The sequence below is a fragment of the Hypanus sabinus genome, chromosome 1 (genome assembly GCF_030144855.1).
Source record: "Hypanus sabinus isolate sHypSab1 chromosome 1, sHypSab1.hap1, whole genome shotgun sequence".
Classification (NCBI taxonomy): Eukaryota; Metazoa; Chordata; class Chondrichthyes; order Myliobatiformes; family Dasyatidae; genus Hypanus; species Hypanus sabinus.
Genome location: NC_082706.1, coordinates 125,892,403 through 125,914,619, shown reverse-complemented (window position 1 = coordinate 125,914,619; position 22,217 = coordinate 125,892,403). Strand labels below are relative to the sequence as shown.

The 22,217-nt window shown below is 41.2% G+C and overlaps 1 protein-coding gene across 15 annotated transcripts in view; it reads right to left on the bottom strand.

Moving 5' to 3' along the window:
* Positions 1 to 22,217, bottom strand: part of LOC132397252 (focal adhesion kinase 1) — a 545,830-nt gene that overhangs the window by 68,739 nt on the left and 454,874 nt on the right. For all 15 annotated transcript variants that reach the window (XM_059975823.1, XM_059975834.1, XM_059975802.1 and 12 more), the window contains one exon: positions 20,006 to 20,210. In XM_059975823.1, the coding sequence (XP_059831806.1) occupies positions 20,006 to 20,210 (205 nt within the window). The remainder of the gene's footprint in view (positions 1 to 20,005; positions 20,211 to 22,217) is intronic.

Here is a 22,217-nt window from a genome sequence, read left to right as displayed (position 1 = left end):
GCATTTTGTTATTGTTTTACCTTGTCCTATTTCAAAGCACCTTGTAATAAATTTATCTGCATGAACTGTCTGCACGACAAGTTTTTCACTGTACCTTGGTACATGTGACAATAATAAACCAAACAGTCTGGTATACTGTACACATTCAGCAGGCCAGACTGAACCAAGGAAGGAAAAAAGGAATAAAGGGATACCAAGCAAAATATGATTCAAAAATTGACAGAAGCTGAAAGAGGAAGTTAATGTTTTTTTTTTGCTTTTTCTTTCATTTGATAGTCTGGACTGCTGGGCATGCCCTAATATGCCAGACTATACAACAATACACTGACTTTCCAATGTTAGCAACACATTATGTAGACAAGTGCAGACTAGAGAAATTCTGCAGATGCTAGAAACATTGAGTAACACACACAAAATGATGGCGAAACATGCCAGGCTAGGCAACACCAATGGAGGGAAATGAACAGCTGCCCTTTTGGGCCGAGACACTTTGCCAAAACTGGAAAGAAAGAGGCCAACCACAGTATCCACTCAGCCCGGTTCCTTCTCAATTCATTGTATCAGGAACTAAGAATACATATGAATTTATCAATTTTCTTTGTGTCTACAGATTTGATTTGTGTTGGAATAAAAAGAATCATTTCAGAAAGTTATAAGCATTATACAAAGTTTAATTTCAGCAAAATGTTCACCAGTGAGCTTCAGTTATGAATTGAACTGAAGAAACAGGTCTTCTTCAGATTACGAATAGCCGATTGATACAGCCTGAATATAGTGTTTGGGACTTCACTGGGACAGATTTGCTGCCTACCGTGGGGCTGCAGCTTTGTGTGCTGGAAGGAAATGGAGAATTCCACATGCCTTTGCTCCCCATCTTGCTTCTCACACACTCCCAAGCTGTAACAATCTGGGACTGAGTTGAGCCAAGCAGAGCTGGAACCACTGAGCAGGCTCACTCGCTCATTCACAGAGTAAGTGAGGTGGGCTGGTGGACACATTCCCTTGCTGCTCACCCTCACATCATAGCTGTTTCTGTGATCCTCTCCCACACATTCTCATTCCTGAATTACAAAAAACAGATTCTATAAGTCACACCTGGAACATTCATGCATTCTGCTTTCATACACTTCATATATAGAGAGACCATAAGATCATAAGAAATAGGAGAAGAATCAGCATGTACAAAAGCTGAATGAACTCAGCAGGTCGGGTGAAATGAGCTGTCAACGTTTCAGGCCGAGACCTTTCGTCAGGACTCAGGAGAAATATCAGGCCATTTGGCTAATCAGGTCTGGTCCACCATTCCATTACAGATGATTTATTATCCTGTTCAACTCCATTCTCCTGCCTTCTCTCCGTATCCTTGATGCCCTTACTAATCAAGTAACTTATTAAGGAAAGCAAGGCACTCCTTCCCTCCACTAACCTGCAGGTCATGCTTGAAAAAGGTGTAGCATCTGATTACCCCCCTCATTCAGAGTCACGTGAAGCCATGGAAGCAGCAGTGGGTGGTCTTATGAGCAGCTGGTGCATATCATGTATATAGAATAGATTAAAAATCATGCAAAAACAGAAATCTTTCAGTTCTGGTCACCTCACTACAGGAAGGATGTGGATACTACAGAGAGAGTGCAGAGGAGATTTACAAGGATGTTGCCTGGATGGAGGGTGTACCTTATGAGAATTCGTTGTGTGAAGTTGGCCTTTTCTCCTTGAAGTAACGGAGGATGAGAGGTGACCTGATAGAGGTGTATACGATGATAATGATGCGCACTGATCATGTTCCCAGGGCTGAAATGGCTAACATGAGGAGCATAGTTTTAAGGTGCTTGGAAATAGGTGCCAAGGGGAGGTCAGGGTTAAGTTTTTCACACAGAGGGTGGTGGGTGCATGGAATACACTGCCAGTTGCAGTGGTGGAAGTGGGTACAACAGGGTCTTTTAAGAGCCCTTAGATTGGTACGTGGAGCTTAGAAAAATATATGGCTATGAGCTAGGGAAATTCAAGGAAATTTCTAGAGTAGGTTACATGGTCGGCACAACATTGTGGGCCAAAGGGCCTGTAATGTACTGTAGATTTCTTTGTTCTATGTTGTTTTTTTTCTTTTAAAAAGTGAGGTAGTGTTCATGGTTCAATGTCCATTTCGGAATTGGATGGCAGAGGGGAAGAAGCTGTTCCTGAATCACTCAGTGTGTGCCTTAAGGCTTCTGTACCTCCTACCTCATGGTAACAATGGGAAAAGGTGCAGGAGGTCCTAATAATGGACACTGCCTTTCTGAGACACCACTCCTTGAAGATGCCCTGGGTACTTTGTAAGTAACCAAGATGAAGCCAACTAAATTTACAACACTCTGTAGCTTATTTTGGTCCTGTGCGGTAACCCCTCGCGCCCCCTCCAAAAAAACAAACAAACAGTGATGCATACTGTACACTTTTCTCCACTTCTGATCCTCAATGAGGATTGGCATGGGTTCCTTCATCTTGCCCTTCCTGAAGTCCACAATCAGCTCTTTTGTCTTACTGATGTTGAGTACAAGGTTGTTGCTGCAACACTTCTCCACTAGTTGGAAGATCTCGCTCCTGTACACCCTTTTGCCTTCATCTGAGTTTCTACCAACAATGGTTGTGTCATTAGCAAATTTATTGATAATATTTGAGCTATGCCTAGCCACAGAGTCAAGGGTATAGCGAGTGGACTATATATATGGAGCAGTGGACTAAGCACACACCCCTAAGGTTGATGGTCAGCAAGGAGATATTATCACAATCCACACAGACCAACTAGAGCTTTAAACAAGAGTGCACAAGGCAACAAACTGTGTAAGAAACAATAATAATAAATAAACAATAAATAAATATTGAAAACATAGGATGAAAAGTCCTTGAAAGTGAGTCCATTGATTTTGGGAACATTTCAGTGATGGGACAAGTGAAGTTGAGTGATGTTATCCTGTTTGGTTCAAGAACCTGATGGCTGAGGGATAGTAGCTGTTCCTGAATCTGGTGGTGCAAGCCCTGAGGGTTTTGTACCTTCTTCCTGATGGCAGCAGCGAGAAGAAAGCATATCCTGGGTGGTGGGAAGTCCCCGATGATGGATGCTGCTTTCCTGCGACAGTGTTTCATGTACATGTACTCAATGGTTGGGAGGGCTTTACCCTAGAACAACTGGGGTGTATCCACTACCTTTTGTAGGATTTTCAGTTCAAGGCATTGCTGCTTCCATATCAGGCTGTGCTGCAGCCAGTCAAAATACTATCCACTACACATCTGTACAATTTTGTCAATGTTTCAGAGGTCATGCTGAATCTTCACAAACTCATAGTAGAGGCACTGCCATGCTTTCTTCATAACTGCACTTACATACTGGGCCCAGAACAGGTCCTCTGAAATAATCACACCAAGGAATGTAAAGTTTCTAACCTTCTTCACCACTGATCCTCCAATGAGGACTGGCTCATGTACCCCTGGCTTCCTTCTCCTGAAGTCTATAATCAGTTCCTTGGTCTTGTTGACAGAGTGACAGCTTGATGTTATGGTACCGCTCAGCCAATTTTCAATCTCCCTCCAATAAGCTGATTCATTACATTTGCCTATAACAGTGGCAACATCAGCAAACTTGAATATGACATTAGAGCTGTACTAAGCCATACAGTTATAAGTGTAAAGCGAGTAGGCAGGGGGCTAAGCACACAGACTTGAGTTGCACCTGTGCTGATGGAGATCACTGAGGAGATGTTGTTGCCAATCCAAACTAACTTGGGTTTATGAGTGAGGAAATCGAGGATCCAATTGCACAAGGAGGTATTGAGGCTAAGGTCTTGGTGCTTATTGATTAGCTTTGAGGAGATGATGGCATTGAATGCTGAGATGTACTCAATAAAGAATATCCTGATGCATCTTTGCTGTCCAGATGTTCCAGGGTTGAGTGAAGAGCCAATAATATGAGATCTGCTGTGGATCTGTTACTGTAAATCAAGAAGCCTTTTGGTCTGATCTCTGTATCTGGTGTGCCTGGAGAAAGCTACATCTTGGTCAGATATAGAATACAACAGGATTTCATTTCTCTGGTACAGCTGTTTGCCCTTAGGTTCTCAATTCTGTTCTCCAGTCACTGCACATTTGGCAACAAGATGCTGAGGAGAGGAGGCCTCAAACCTCCGCATTTCAGCCTGGCTTGTAGTCCCCTTCCACCTTATGCTTCACTTCTGGCCACGGTGAAGAACCTTCATCCTCTTAAGGGTGTTGTACCTCCCTGGTCTGCTGAGTCCTTTAGATTATCTTGAGATCTGAAGATCATTAAGTTGATTTAAAGCGCATTGCTTAGGGGGATGTTACTTGATGCTGATTTCAGTAAAAGTAATTCAAAATGGACATATTTAAAAGACCATTTCAAACAACTGTCTGCAGCCCACAAAATATTGCCAATAGTCACCAGCACCATTTTTCCCCCCATAGATAAGGGGCCTAAAATTGCTTACAATATTACAAGTGCGGTCTGACCAATGTCTTATAAAGCCTCAGCAGTACACCCTTGCTTTTATATCCTAGTCTTCTCAAAATGAATTCTAACAGTGTATTTCTGTACCACCAACTCAACCTGCAAGTTCACATTTAGGGAATCCTGCATGAGGACTTCCAAGTACCTTTGCACATCTAATTTCTCAATTTGTTTCCCATTTAGAAAACAGTCTATGCCTTCATTCCTTACACCAAAGTGCATGAGCAGGCACTTCCCTGTACTGTATTCCTACCCGTCATTTCTTTGCCCATTCTTCTAATCTGTCTAAATCCTTCTGCAGGACTCCCTGCTTCCTCAACACTATCTGCACCTCCACCTATCTTCATATCATCTGCAAACATGGCTACAAAGCCATCAATTCCTTTATCCAAATTTTTGACATATAACGTGAAAGGAAGCTTCCCCAATACCAACCCCTGGGGGACACTACCACTCACCGCCAGGAGCCAATCAGAAAAGGCCCCTTTTATTCCAACTCTTTGCCTCCTGCCAGTCAGCCAATCTTCCATCCATTCTAGTCTTTTTACTGTAATACCATGGGCTCTTACCTTGTTAATCAGCATCATGTGTGGAACCTTGTCAAAGGCCTTCTGAAAATCCAAATAAACATCTACTGACTCTCCTTTGTTTATTCTACCTTTTACTTCCTAAAAGAACTCCAACAGATTTGCCAGTCACGATTTCCCCCTAAGGAAATCATACTGACTTTGGTTGATTTTACAATGTACTTCCTAGTACCCCGAAACCTCTTCCTTAATAATGGACTCCAACATATTCCCAAACACTGAAGTTGGGCTAACTGGACTATATTTCCCTGTCTTTTGCCTCCCTCCTTTCTTAAAGGAATATAACAAAAATTTACTAGTCTGGTTCCTAGCAATGGTGGACCTATTCTTTAGTTTATTGGAGGTCTTAGAAGACTTTACTGTTCAGGTACATGGAGAAAATTTTCCTGGCAGAGGAGAACCAAAGTGCAGGGGGTCACAAGCCATTCAGGAGTAAAATGGGAAAATGGGAGAAATTTTTTTCATTCAGGAGATAACAGATCATTGAAGTTCTCTGTTATAAAACAAACAGAAACTGCTGGGAATAACAATGGGAAACTTTTTAATTGATGATTTCTTATGTTCTGTTGGGGTATCAAACTGAATCAGTAACTCTTTCTTTCCCCCTCTACCAGTGCGGTGTGATCTGCTCAGTATTGCAAGCATGTTTTTTTTTATTTTAGTCTTACAAAGTCCACATATTTTTGCTTTAGAATTTCCTATCTTGGAGAACTATGGAAGCTCAATCATTCACTGCTTCACTGCATTCCAAACTGACTTTGATAGGTTTTTGCATATTAGAGGAATGAAGAGATAAGGGAAAATCCAAGAAAATGATAGAAGCGTAGAAAACCTACAGCACAATACAGGCCCTTCAGCCCACAAAGTTGTGCCGAACATGTCCCTACCTTAGAAATTACTTGGGTTACCCATAGCCCTCTATTTTCCTAAGCTCCACGTACCTATCCAGAAGTCTCCTAAAAGACCTTATCGTATCCACCTCCACCACTGTTGCCGGCAGCCCATTCCACGCACTCACCACTCTGAGTAAAAAACGTACCCCTAACATCTCCTCTGTACCTACTTCCCCAGCACCTTAAACCCGTGTCCTCTTCTGGCAACCATTTCAGCCCTGGGGAAAAGCCTCTGACTATCCACACGATCAATGCCTCTCATCTTATACACCTCTATCAGGTCACCTTTCATCTTCTGTCGCTCCAAGGAGAAAAGGCTGAGTTCAGTTAACCTGTTTTCATAAGGCATGTTGCCTGGATCAGATCCAGGCAACATCCTTGTAAATTTCCTCTGCACCATTTCTATGGTTTCCACATCCTTCCTGTAGTGAGGCGACCAGAACTAAGCACAGTACTCCAAGTGGGGTCTGACCAGGGTCCTATGTAGCTGCAACTTCACCTCTTGGCTCCTGAATTCAATTCCATGATTGATGAAGGCCAATACACCATATTCCTTCTTAACCACAGAGTCAACCTGCACAGCTGCTTTGAGCGTCCTATGGACTCGGACCCCCAAGATCCCTCTGATTCTCCACACTGCCTTACCATTAATACTATATTCTGCCATCATATTTCATCTACAAAAATGAACCACTTCACACTTATCTGGGTTGAACTCCCATCTGCCACTTCTCAGCCCAGTTTTGCATCCTAACAATGTCCAACTGTAACCTCTGACAGCCCTCCACACTATCCACAATACCACTAACCTTTGCGTCATCAGCAAACTTACTAACCCATCCCCCCACTTCCTTATCCATATCATTTATAAAAATCACAAAAAGTAAGGGTTCCAGAGCAGATCCCTGAGGCACACCACTGGTCACCAACCTCCATGCAGAATATGACACGTCTACAACCACTCTTTGCCTTCTGTGGGCATGCCAGTTCTGGATCCACAAAGCAATATCCCCTTGGATCCCATGCCTCCTTACTTTTTCAATAAGCCCTGCATGGGTTACCTTATCAAATGCCTTGCTGAAATCCATATACACTACATCTACTGCTCTTCCTTCATCAATGTGTTTCGTCACAATCTCAAAAAATTCAATCATGCTCATAAGGCATGACCTGCCCGTGACAAAGCCACGCTGATTATTCCTAATCATATTATACCTCTCCAAATGTTCATAAATCCTGCCTCTCAGGATCTTCTCCATCAACTTATCAACCACTGAAGTAAGACTCACTGGTCTATAATTTCCTGGGCTATCTCTACTCCCTTTCTTGAATAAGGGAAGAACATCCGCAACCATCCAATACTCTGGAAACTCTTCCGTCCCTGTTAATGATACAAAGATCATCCGCAGAGGCTCAGCAATCTCCTCCCTTGCCTCCCACAGTAGCCTGGTGTATATCTCATCTGGTACCAGCGACTTAACCAACTTGATGCTTTCCAAAAGCTCCAGCACATTCTCTTTCTTAATATCTACATGCTCAAGCTTTTCAGTCCGCTGCAAATCATTACTACAATCACCAAGATCCTTTTCCTCAGTGAATACTGAAGTATTCATTAAGTACCTTTGCTATTTCCTCCGGTTCCATACACACTTTCCCACTGTTACACTTGATAGGTCCAATTCTTTCACATCTTATCCTCTTGCTTTTCACATACTTGTAGAATGCCTTGGTGTTTTCCTTAATCCTGCCCACCAAAGCTTTCTCATGGCCACTTCTGGCTCTCCTAATTTCCTTATTAAGCTCCTTCCTGTCAGCCTTATATTCTTCTAGATCTCTAACATTACCTAGCTCTCTGAACCTTTTGTAAGCTTTTCTTTTCTTGATTAGATTTGCTACAGCCTTTGTACACCACGGTTCCTGTACCCTACCATAACTTCCCTGTCTCATTGGAACATACCTATGCAGAACCCCAAACAAATATCCCCTGAACATTTGCCACATTTCTTCCATACCTTTCCCTGAGAACATCTGCTCCCATTTTAAGCTTCCAAGTTCCTGCCTGATTGCCTCATAATTCCCCTTATTCCAATTAAACACTTTTCTAACTTGTCTGTTCCTATCTCTCTCCAATGCTATCTCCAAAATGATCTCCCACTGAGAGATCTGACACCTGACCAGGTTTATTTCCCAATACCAGATCTACAAGGTATATTGAGGCACAAGATCAGTCATAATGTTGTTCAATGGTAAAGCAGGTTCAGGTCTTTGTAGGCATACAAGATAACCAAACTAAAATAAAAAACCTTGGAAAAAGTTAATAGGCCAAGTAGCAATTGCAGAAAGCCTATTTTGGATCAACAACTGATGACCATTTACATCTTATTTCAAATTTTCATCTACTTTTATGTCAGAGTCACATGGTCATCAATGCCATTTCCTTTTAGTCTAATTATTCTAAAGTGAGGAAAGCAGTAGTAAAATTTGTTTTTATTTACATTTGTTTCTTTTTTCATTTTGAAAATAATTTCACAATAATTTCCTTCGCTACATCGACGACTGCATTGGTGCTGCCTCTTGCACGCATGCTGAGCTCGTTGACTTCATTAACTTTGCCTCCAACTTTCACCCTGCCCTCAAATTTACCTGGTCCATTTCTGACACCTCCCTTCCTTTTCTTGATCTTTCTGTCTCCATCTCTGGAGACAGCTTATCTACTGATATCTACTATAAGTCTACAGACTCTCACAGCTACCTGGACTATTCCTCTTCCACCCTGTCTCTTGCAAAAATGCTATCCTCTTCTCACAATTCCTCCGTCTCCGCTGCATCTGCTCTCAGGATGAGGCTTTTCATTCCAGGACGAAGGAGATGTCTTCCTTTTTTAAACAAAGGGGCTTCCCTTCTTCCACCATCAACTCTGCTCTCAAACGTATCTCTCCCATTTCCTGCACATCTGCCCTCACCCATCCACCCGCCATCCCACTCGGGATAGGGTTCCCCTTGTCCTCACCTACCACCCCACCAGCCTCCAGGTCCGACGTATAATGCTCTGTAACTTCCGCCACCTCCAACGGGATCCCACTACCAAGCACATCTTTCCCTCCCCACCTCTTTCTGCTTTCCGCAGGGATCGCTCCCTACACGACTCCCTTGTCCACTCGTCCCCCCCATCCCTTCCCACTGATCTCCCTCCTGGCACTTATCCTCGTAAGCGGAACAAGTGCTATACCTGCCCTTACACTTCCTCCCTCACCACCATTCAGGGCCCCAGACAGTCCTTCCAGGTGAGGCGACACTTCACCTGTGAGTCGGCTGGTGTGGTATACTGCATCCGGTGCTCCTGGTGTGGCCTTTTATATATTGGTGAGACCCGACGCTGACTGGGAGACCATTTCGCTGGACGCCTACACTTTGTCCGCCAGAGAAAGCAGGATCTCCCAGTGGCCACACATTTTAATTCCACATCCCATTCCCATTCTTATATGTCTATCCATGGCCTCCTCTACTGTCAAGATGAATCCACATGCAGGTTGGAGGAACAACACCTTATATACCATCTGGGTAGCCTCCAACCTGATGGCATGACTTCTCTAACTTCCATTAATGCCCCTCCTCCCCTCCTGTTCTCCATCTCCCTCTGGTGCTCCCCCCCTTTCTTTCTCCCGAGGCCTCCCACCCCATGATCCTTTCCCTTCTCCAGCTTTGTGTCACTTTCGCCAATCACCTTTCCAGCTCTTAGCTTCATCCCACCCCCTCCGGACTTCTCCCACCATTTCACATTTCCCCCTCCCCCCACTACTTTCAAGTCTCTCAGTACCTCTCCTTTCAGTTAGTTCTAACGAAGGGTCTCGGCCTGAAACATCGACAGTGCTTCTCCCTATAGATGCTGCCAGGCCGGCTGTGTTCCCCCAGCATTTTGTGTGTGTTGTTTGGTGCAAATATTGCCTGACACTCACTTTGAGCAAATCTCTTCCCTTCACTTTCTTGCAACTGGCAATATCTTGTTTAACCCATTTAGTCCATCAAGTAAAGTACCCCCATCAATTCCATTGCCCTGCTCCTCTCCCCATGGATATTTCCCTCTCAGATACCAATTGATTCTTTCTGTTTCTATTTTTATTTGGAGATACAGCGCGAAACAGGCTTTCTGACCCAAAGAGCTATACCACTCAGCAACCCACGTATTTAACCTTAGCCGAATCACAGGATAATTTACAATGACCAATTAACCTACTGACTGGTAGGAAACCCACACATTCACAGGAAAAATGTACAATCTTCTTCCAGACAGCACTGGAATTGAACACCAAACTCAGATGCTCGGAGCTGCAATAACATTGTGTTAACCAAATGTTACCATGAGGTCTCACTGCATTTAAAATATTCTAAGTTGTCCTTACAACTCTCCTGTACAGCATACCCAAACGTAAACCTGTCATTACACAACATCAAATTCATATAGTATTGAAATTATAAAGTTCAACATAGTTTCTAATTTCAGTACAATGTATCATTACTTTGTGACTTTTTCCTCTCTGAAATACCCTTCTCCTGAACAACGTAGATTGAGAGAGCAAATAAATTTGATAATGTGGTCACTTAAGATGGCAGATGTGGTTGCTGGATCACCGTAATTACATGCCTAAACATGAATCATTAGCATTGCTCCAATAAAATATATAATCTTTATGAATCTGAACAGAAAAATATTTCTCGCAACTTAGAAATGGTGCTGAACACACCCATTTGAAACATGCAAATGTTTACTCGGTGGCCCAAAATAAATGAACACTGTCATTAATTCTGAAACATAATGCCACAAGCACAGTCAATCATATTAAAGACTTTAGAATGTTAGAACAAAAGGCAATAAAATATACTTACTGATAGTTGGTGAGCTGTACTTCAGGCTTATCAAAAAGCTGTTTAAATTTACGTTTCCACTTTATCGTTAGCATTTCTGAAAATGAGTCACAATTTTTCTCTAAAGCAAAATGGTCTGAATTAAACTGCTTTGGAATACATATAATTAGGGAATTAATTCTCTCACTTGAAACGTATTTGTGAGAAAGCTTTTTGTACCGCTGCACAATTAATGCTGATGGCAAAGAAAACCTGGGAAGCAGTAGAAAGATAGTAACATATCTTATTAACTACCAGATCCATTATGATGAAACAGGATGTGGTAGCATGAGTCCTGGCAGAATGAGTCATTTAAGCAAAAAATGATTTAAAGGTACGCAAGTTTTCAGTGTCAAGGAAGATGAGCTACTGCATGGAATATTAATGCATTTCTGCACTGTAAAATACATAAGTAACTGGGTTTTCAATGCAAGTCTGTGTTTAGTATTTTTTCCTCTATCAATGTGAGAGCAGTTGCAAAATTCTACTAATTATAAGGCGCCTACAGCACAGAAACAAGCCAAGATGTCCAACTGGCCTTTGCCAGCTTTTCTGCTCCTTGTAAGAATGTTTCCAAACTTTTTCATTTAATTAACTCTTCATCAAGATTACAGAGAAATTACAATTTTGAATTAGTACAAGTCATTTGCAAAGTAAAATTTAACTTTGCGGAGAATGCAAGTTTTCAAAAAGTACTCACAGACAAAATAGTAAACAGAATCTTGGTGTGCAACATTATGTGTCAGAGTTAGGATGTATTGGATTGACAGAAGTAACAATGTCCTCTCATATGTTTTACTTAATATAGCAATATCAGCAAGTATGTAGTGAAGATGCATCAGAAGAGGTATTTAATGACTTCAGTAAGGTAAGAGGTGTTACAGGAGGCATTTCTTCAGAAGGGTGCAGCATGGGGTGAAAAGGAAATTGGAGACCAGCATTTACTCTTACATAATTTTGAAACTGAAGAATCATTATAACTCAAACTGTGAGAAAGTGAAAACTAACTTTCAATAAAAACTGGAGTGTTTGCTAGATGATCAGACCTCTCGCCAAATGTCCATTTCATATCTTAGTAATGTTGTTTTTGTAAGCAAGTGAAAGCTTTCCCCTTGCTGTTCCAAAATTTTTGCTCTTTAAAATTTTTTTAGAATGTTCAATACTTTTGACAGTACAAAGTCAAAAGCAACTGTGAAAGAAAATTAACCGTGGGATTTGAATGGTTTAACATACTTGCTGGTTGTTTAATACCAGAGACATCAATAAACCGTTTCAAGCTTAAAAACAACTTTAAATGCCTCTTGCCTTTGTCAGTAGTACACTGAGAATTAAAATTAAGTGAAGGGGATAACTAATTTACCAAAATTTTTAAATAAACACCATTTTTTGAAATCAGTCTATCTAATTGGAACATATTCTTTCTAAATCCCAATAAGTTGCAGAATAACCTGGCTTAAATAGTGACTGAACTGAAACATATTCTTTGTCATCTTTCACAGAGATAATATGTTAACACTTTACTCTCGATAGCATTTTATGGAAGACTGAGAACCCATTGACTGTTTTTGCTATTTACTCACTTTGCACTTTCCAAGCCTAATACCCAGGAATTGTTACAGCAGTTACAACTTTGAAGAAAAAAATGAACAGCAAAGTGAGTGAGATGGAAATTCAGTATGTACAAGGTCATGGAAATAAACTTTTACCTTACCATTTCATGCTTAATAACTTGTGATACGACTAGCTTTCTTAACAAAAATTTATTTTTGTTTATATTTTTGGGCAACAGGTAAATCATATTTTATTGATATGAAGCTACTGCTAAATTGTTTGCAGATGGATATACATGACGCAAACTGGGAGCAGTTCTTTGCAAGCCCTGACGTGGTAGTTAAATGTCTATGAAGCTCATTTACTTGTCAGCTGGCTGTACTATGCCAAAGCATGCCCTTCAGTGCATCACTTCAAAGCTAATTTGCATGATTTTCTGTTGAGATACACAGTATAAATTAAAAAAAATGAACCAGCAGTGGAATTAAACAATTACATAAACAAAGCCAGTTTGGGTTTTGCTCCTCGAGGTACTTTGATTAATGATTAATTTGATTAGTAAATTAAGTTAATGAATTTCCTATTTCTGCATTTTTTTCATCTTTCACATGCTAATTATGTTTTCAATAGAATCACATAGAGTGATACATTGGCTTCAATAATGTAGGATTCTAACAAAAGGAAAAGCTTTCTTGAAGATCCCTTTCCGGCAACTTTATTGATGTCACAATAAGGAATTTGGAAATCATATACAAGTTCAAATTTTCACCACAAACCATAGTGCATTGCATAACAATATGCTGTCCTGCTATTTCATGGTTTGTTAATTCATAGTAGCTAACTCCCCAGTAATTAGGATAACTGTTAACTACTGCTATGAAGTAGTGAATATATCATACTCAAATCCACAAACATGATTGTTCTATGAGTAACATTTCAGTAGCAATGACACACAGAAAACGCTAGTTAGCCAAATAATAAGCCACCATTTGTGCAGTCTAAAATACAAACTAAGTTCCTTTTATTAGCATTCTTTCTTTAACATATATGTCTGGTGACACAGAGACAATAAAATCAAAATGAATAATTTATTGCATATCAGGATTCACCTGAAGAAATGGTTATGAACAAAATGCAGACACAACCACTATGCATTAAACATAAGAGATTCTGAAGATGGTCAACAAGCATGATTTCCCAGTAGCCAACTATTTATATCCAACCCCCATTGCAATTTCAACAAGTTGGTCCTCTATTGTCATATGAAGCCACTGTCAGGTTGAAGGAGCAATACCTCATATTCCATCTGGGTAGACTCCAGCCTGATGGCATGAACATTGATTTCTCTAACTTCCTCATAATTTTTCCCTATCCCCCTTCCTCCGTTCCTCACTCTGGCTTCCCTCTTATCTTCTTCTCATCTGCCTATCACCTACCGCTGTACTCCTCCTCCCTCCCTTTCTCCCATGGTCTACTTTCCTCTCCTATCAGATTCCACTTTTGTCAGCCTTTTAGCTTTTCCACCTATCACCTCCCAGATTCTCACTTCAACCCCCTATCTTCCACTCAACTGACATCACCCATCACCTTCTAGTTTGTTCTCCTTCCTCTCCTTGCAGCTACGAATACTGAGTTCTTCCCCCATCCTTTCCAGACCTAATCAAGGGTTTTGGCTCGAACCACTGATTCTTCCCATAGATGCTGCCTGGAACTGCTGAGCTCCTCCAGCATTTTCTGTGCTTTGCTCAACATAGTTTAATGAACATTTGTGGTTTGCCTTGAAACAGGGATATTTAGATAGATGTTTCCTTGTGTTTTCAATCACCAATCAGATAAAAGCAAGTTCAAAAGAATACATTATCAACATTTCCATTAAAACTGAAATAAAACTCTGACATCATAAAGTCTCATTCCTCATTCCTCATTAATGATTTTCACATCATCAACTCAGTGCTTTACAGTCACGTCGACATTTTTGTTTTCAAACCTCCCTCTAACAAGCCAAAAAAATTCATTGTTCTAATATTATGCTGAAATAATCCCTGGTTTCCTTCTTCTTCTGCAAGTTATTTTCTTCAACCAATCTACCATATATAAATCTCCACTGTCATCTCCAACAAGAAAGTGGAACTCATGGCAATCTCTGTCATGAAGGCCAAGATATTCAACCAATTGTCAGAATCCGGTTTATATATCATTGACATATGTCATTTTTTTTGTTTTGCAGCAGCAGTACAGTACAGTACAATACAATAAAAAAAAATTCTACAGGTTTAAGTATGAAATGTAAAAACAACAAATAGTGACAAAAACCAAAGTAGTGAGGTAGTGTTCATAGACTGTTCAGAAATCTAATTGCAAAGGGGAAGAGGCTGTTCTTGACCCATTGAGTGTGCTTTTTCAGGCTCCCGTACTTCCTTTCTGATGGCAGAATTGAGATGAGGGTACGGCTTGGATGGTGACAGTCTTTAATCATGGATGCTGCCTTCTTGTGGCACCATCTTTTGAAGATGTCCTGATGGTGAGGAGGCTAGTAACCATGATGGAGCTGGCTGAGTCTATAACCCTCTGCAGCTTTTATTTTGTAGTATTAGATGTAGTCATTCAATACCACTTATTTTTCATCACTAACCCACTAAGAAAAGCTCTTATGGATCCTCACTCAACTCTCCTCCCAGCCTTTTCCTGGCCAAATTCTTTCTTTAGCTACTCTCCTTTCTCTTATGCCCTCCAAGATCACTGTATGTGCAGGTTTGACACTCTATTAACTGCTGGCCGCCTTTCAATACCTGCATCCATGCTAATTTTAATTATTCCCTTTACTTGTATATTGTCCAGAAAATCTGCAATTGGCTCTTTGAAATAAAAAATACCTTTAATCTTTCTTTGCAAATAATTTCTAAACCTTTTTATTTTACAAAATCCTTGACCATGCTGTCACTTTCCAGAAAACTCATCCTTGCAGGGATTCCATTATGGAATTTATCTGTTTGTCTAAACTAGCACAGTTCCAGAATGACTCTTATCAAATTAACAGTGAATTCCAGTATGACTGTAACAAAACAAAACTAACCTTTGAAACACTCTTTTACTTGAGATATCGAAGAGAATAAATTTAAATAACTAAGCAAAGTAAAATCATAAACAGCTCTACTCATGTACTCAATCTTAAGTAATAATTTTATCAATGAGAAAAAGACTCCCTGGTTTAATGGGAGAACTAAAACAGCAGCATTCCAGGAAACAAACACTAATAGTGAACTAAGAATATCCTCCTTTGTCATGCTACATGTTGTAAAGTGAAGAAGCAATGACCATTTATTTATATGGGAAAAATTTGTGAGCGTTCGCAGACCCAAAAAAATAACCTACCAAATCATGCCAAATAACACATAAGACCTAATATACCAATAACATATAATAAAAGCAGGAATGATCTGATAAATACACAGCCTATATAAAGTAGGAATACTTTTCTACAATTATTGCAGCACCATCCACCGCAGCGAAAATCTCATGCAAGTGCTCTCGGCAGTACTCGCGGCAAAACACACGGCGCAAGTGCTCCCAGCAGAAGCACTCTTTCCAGTAACATTTAAGCTATGAAGCTACCAAGTAACACATAAAAATACACAGCCTATATAAAGTAGAAGTAATGTACGTCTGTACATTAGTAATGTAGTGTAGTTTCACTTATCGGAATCGGGAAGACAGCGAGCACACTGATGATAGTGTGTTCGGCTGAATCGTCGGAGGTTGGGGTGCTGGGACACTGGGGTGTCATCTCATTGTCGTCTGTTTCCATCTGGGCAGCCAGGTCACCTTCTTCTATGTCTGCCTGCTTTGATGTCGAAGGTCAAGGTTCGTCATCTGCTGTGGCTAATGTGGAAGGCTTGAAAAACGACAGTATGCTTCACTGCTTAGCCTCACACATTTTTCTATCGTACAGTCCTTTGTATCTGCGGCTTCAATTGTTATCCTTTCCTCTTCATCAGCTCTTCATCTCTCAGTTCTTGGTCATGGGATGCCAAAACCTCTTCAAAATCATCTTTGTCAACTTCCACAAACCCTTAGCCAAACTCACTATATCCTTACTTTGTTCACCACGATCGAAATGCATAATTATGTCTAGTTTTACACTAAGTGTAACACCCTTACACGCTCTTTTAGGCTTTTCCGATACCTTAGAACTCATCTTGCTAACGGATGCACAAAATAGATTGACATAAAGCACAGATGCTCAGACACATGTTTAAGCAATGCCAGCTAGAATGCAGTTCTGGAGGAGGAGCTCGGCTGCTCAGCACGCATGCTGCCTTTTCTCATAACAGTGAAAACACTTTCTGCTAGTGAAAACAGGTAACTAATGTAGGTCTTTTGTAACAGTGAGATGACGTAGAGTGAACATTCGAAAAACAGGGGACACCAGTATCCCCTTTTCTCAGTTCCTTTGTCTCTGTTGCATTTGTTCCTAGGATGCAGCTTTCCATTTGAGAACATCAGAGATGTTCTTATTCTTCAAAGAACGGGGGTTTTCCTTCCTCCATCACTGTTGCTGCCCTCACCCGAATCTCCTCCATTTCCTGAAGATCCATGCTCACCTCATCCTCTCCCGTTGCCTTAACAGTGATATCCTCCTGTCCTTATCTACCACCCCATGACCCTCTGCATCCAACACATCATCCTCCACAACTTCCGCCATCTCCAAAAGGATCCTACCGCTAAACATAGCTTTATCTCCCCTACCCCACTTTCCGCAGGGATTGCTCAACTCTGTGGTTCCCTAGTCCATTTGTCCCTCCCCAATAATATTCCTCCCAGCACTTATTGCTGCAAGTACTACACCTGTCCATTCAACTCCTCCTTCACGTTCATGCAGGGCTCCAAACAGTCCTTTCAGGACTGCGAATCTGCTGGGATCATCTGTTGTGTCTGCTGCTCCTGATGCAACCTCCTCTACTTTGGTGAAGCCCATTGTAAATTGGATGACTACATCACTAGGCACCTCCGCTTCATCCGCCAAAAGCGGATCTTCCTGGTGGCCAAACATTTTAATTCTGATTCCCATTCCAACACATTGGCCCATTGCCTCTTCTTGCACCAATCACCTTCTATCACCTCTGCCTGGGTCCCCTCCATTTTCCCTTTCTCCTCTGGTTCCCTCCTAACAGTTCCCTTTTTCTTCAGCCTGTTATCTTTCCCACCCAACTGGCTTCACCTATCACCTTTGAGCTCCCCTCCTTCCCCTCCTGCCATCCTTTTATTTTGACATCTTCCCCTTTCTTTTCCAGACTTGAAGAGGGGCCTGAAACATCGACTGTTTATTCATTTCCAAGGATGTTGTCTGACCTGCTGAGTTCCTCCAGCATTGTGTGTGCTTTTTTTTTGTTTCCAGCATCTGCAGACTTTCTCATGTTTATGCCCTTCTGTATAAGGAGTGTCCAGTCTCCCATCCAAAAATTTTAGCAATCCTCTGGGACACAACCCTTAACTTCCATATCGGTAAAGCAAAAACTCCCAGCTTTTAAATTCATTTCCCATAGAAACAATGCTAACATTATTCACTTTCCCAATTACTTGCTGTAACTGCATCCTAGCCTTTTGCAAAACATACACAATGTATTCCTTCTTCACTTATTACTCTTCAAAGTAATTAAGCATGTTTTCTAATTCTGTCAATTTATGCACAGATGTAGTCTGAGCTAATGAAAATTTCCTACATTCTCCATTCTTATTTCTGAATTTTGCAGTTAATTATTTACTTCAGTTGAAGAGAAAAATGCACACAGAAAATTTTCAATGACACCAATATGACAATGAATAGTAAGTCCATCATTTACTTATGTAGTCTGGGGGAAAATTATACAAGAGACCTCCAGGAAACTATTCCTGTTCCTCTTTAATTACTGCTACGAAAAGTACTGTATTCACTTGCAAAGGCAGATGGGAACTATCTTTCATTACACCTGCAACTCTCGCTTAGACATTTATTACCATTGTTTAGAGATGTGGCATGGTAACAGGTCCTTCCAGCCCAATGAGCACATGCTTCCCAATTATGTCCATGTGACTAGTTAACCTAATGTTTGTATTTAATATTTCAGCAATATTTGAATAATTTTGTATAAGTAAGGCTTGATTAAGCATTTTTATTCAATTAAATAATTTACAGAAACATAGAAAGCCTACAGCACAATACAGGCCCTTCGACCCACAAAGCTGTGCCCAACATGTCCCTACCTGAGAAATTACCTAGGGTTACTCACAGCTCTCTATTTTTCTGAGCTTCATTTACCTGTCCAGGAGCCACTTAAAAGACCCTATCATATCCACTTCCACCACCGTCACTGGCAGCCCATTCTATCCATTCACCATTCTCTGCGTAAAAAACTTACCCCCGATATCTCCTCTGTACCTACTGCCAGGCACCTTAAACTGTGCCCTCTCATGCTGGCCATTTTAGCTCTGGGAAAAAGCCTCTGACTATCCACATGATCAACACCTCTCATCATCTTATACACCTCGATCAGGTCACCTCTCATCCCCCATCACTCCAAGGAGAAAAGACCGAGTTCACTCAACCTATTCTCATAAGGCATGCTGCTAATCCAGGCAACGTCCTTGTAAACTCCTCTGCACCCTTTCTATAGTTTCCACACCCTTCCTATAGTGGGGTGACCAGAACTGAGCACAGTATGCCAAGGTCTGACCAGGGTCCTATATAGCTACAACATTATCTCTCGGCTCTTAAACACAATCCCATGATTGACGAAGGCCAATGCACCGCATGCTTTCTTAACCACAGAGTCAACCTGCACAGCAGTCTTGAGTGTCCTATGGACTCGGACCCCAAGATCCCCCTCTGATCCTCCACACTGCCAAGAGTCTTACCGTTAATACTATATTCTGTCATCATATTTGACCTACCAAAATGAACCACCTTATCTGGGTTGAACTCCCTGCCACTTGTCAGCCCAGTATTGCATCCTATCAATGTCCTGCTGTACCCTCTGACAGCCCTCCATACTAGCCACAACACCCCCAACCTTTGCGTCATCAGCAAATTTACTAACCCATCCTTCCACACCTTCATCCAGGTCATTTATAAAAATCACTAAGAATAGGGATCCCAGAACAGATCCCTGAGACACACCACTGATGACCGACCTCCATGCATAATATGACCCGTCTACAAACATGAATTGCATACATTATCACACTACACACATAAAGTAAAGATCAAACTGAGACTCACGTTTTCAGACTCTCCATGTTTTCTTTTTAATTAGTTTAATGTTTTGAAGTTACAAAACATAACACCTACTAACCTGAATGTCTTTGGAACGTGGGAGGAAACTGGAGCACTCAGAGAAAACTCATGAGGTCATGTTGTGAAGGTGCAAACTCCTTGCAGGAGTGTGGGAATTGAACCCAGGTTACTGGTGCTGTCACAGCATTACACTAACTGCTACACTACCATGCCTCCCCAGGTTTACTTATGGATAAAAAAAAAAGAAAGCCAGATCAGAACTGGAATATGCATTTTAAAATATAACAGCAATAATTCCTCCTACCTGAGTTGTTGTTTCAGTTCATTGAATCGTGGTCTTCTGCTAGGATCATATGCCCAACATTTTGTCATAAGGCTGTAGAGTGTTGGCGGACAGTTTGGAGGCATTGGCAAGCGCTCACCATTTTCAATTCTACCAATTACATCATTATTTTTTACTCCTTGAAATGGCTTCACTCCATACATTAGAATTTCCCACATACAAACACCTGCAGAACAAAATTAAAACATTAAAAATAGAATACCATAATTTTAAAAATATTAAACCATGCAGCTTCAATTTCTAAAACAATACTTGGAGGATTGCACAAATCACCTTAACCAAATCTAAAAAGATGTACTAATTTCACTAGCAGGGACTGCTGAATTACCTAAATTAAATCTGATATGACCTGAAAATCAGTGAGAAGATCACACTTACTGGTTGCAATGAATTAATTGTGCCTTCATTTGCTGAATGCATCAATGGGCAACTTAAATCACAAATCATAGACTTAAGAGATTCTGCAAATGCTGGAAATCCAGAGCAATACACACAAAATCCTGGAGGACCTCAGGTCAGGCAGCATCCATGGAAATGAATAATCAGTCAGTGTTATGCCAAGACCCTTCATCAGGACAGGAAAGGAATGGGGAAGATGCCAGAATAAAAAAGTGGCTAGGTGAAGCCATGTGCATGGGAAAGGTAAAGGGCTGGAAAAGATGGAGCCTGATAGGAGAGGCTCATCAGGAAGAAGGAGGGGCATCGAGGTGATAGGTAGGTGAGGAGAAGAGGTAGGAGGCTACCTTAGACAAGATATGAGGTGTTGCTCCTCCACCCTGAGAGTGGTATCATTGTGGCAAAAGAGGAAGCCATGGATCAAAATGTTGAAAGGGGGATAGGAATTCAAATGGTTGGCCACTGGGAAATTCCACTTTTGACAAATGGAGCAGAGATGCTCAACAAAACAATCCCATAATTTATGTCAGGCTCAACAATTCCCCCAATTCAGGACAGAGGAAATTTTTGCATACAGAAAAGTTGATGGACCTTCGTAATTCAATACCCAAGAGGGCTGTGGAAGTTCATTAATTTAAATATTTCAAGACATAAGGGAATCAAGAGATATTGAGTTAGCGTAGGAAGAGAGCACAGTGATAAAAGGTGTAAAATTATAGCAGTATTTAGCATGTCCACGTAAATGTGTATGATATAGGATGCTAGTATTGTTTAATCTGGCATTTACACTGATTGTTAAAACCCTAGTTATGGAGGAAGTGTAGTATATTACCTAATCAAGGAATGGCCACTGTAACAATGAAGTGAAAAACAAACTGAAGAGTCAGTGGAGCTGAAATGAACAATGGGATTGAAACAAAGTACAGATGACATTAACAGACAAATATCTGTTATGATTAGATTTACACATTTTTAATGGGAATGTTGATAATATATTCTTTTGAACTTGCTTTTATCTGATTGGTGAATGAAAATACAAGCAAACATCTATCTAAATATCCCCGTTTTGAGGCACACCACAGATGTTCATTAAACTATATTGAGCAACACACAAAATGCTGGAGGAACTCAGCAGGCCAGACAGTATCTATGGAAAAAAGTACAGTTGACATTTCAGACCAAAAACCTTCGGCAGGACTACAGAAAAAAAGCTGAGGAGTAGATTTGAAGGGGAGAGAGGCTATAGGTGAAACTTGGAGGGGAAAGATGAAGCAATGAGCTAGGAAGCTGATTGGTGAAAGAGACAGAAGGCCTTGGAAGAAAGAGGCCATGGGGGTGGGGGGGGCATGGGAGGACACCAGGCAGAGGCAATGGCAGGACAAGGAGATAACATGAGAGAAGGACAAGGGGGAAGGGAAATGATGAAGTGGGGGGGGGGGGGGGGGAGTGGAGGTATTACTGGAAGCCTGAGAAATCAATGTTCATGTTATCAGGTTGGAGGCTACCCAAATGGAATATGAGGTGCTGTTCCTCCTGTGTAAGTGTGGCCTTATCCTGACAGTGAAGGAGGCCATGGATGGACACATTGGAATGAGAATGGGAAGTGGAATTAAAATGGATGGCCACTGGGAGATCCTGCTTGTTCTGGTGGATGGAGCGTAGATGTTTGGCAAAGCGGTCGCCTAACCTACATTGGTCTCACTGATATATAAGAGGCGACGCTGGGAGCACGCGGGGGGGGGGACGGGACAGAAAAGGCGTGTTTGGTGGTAGGATC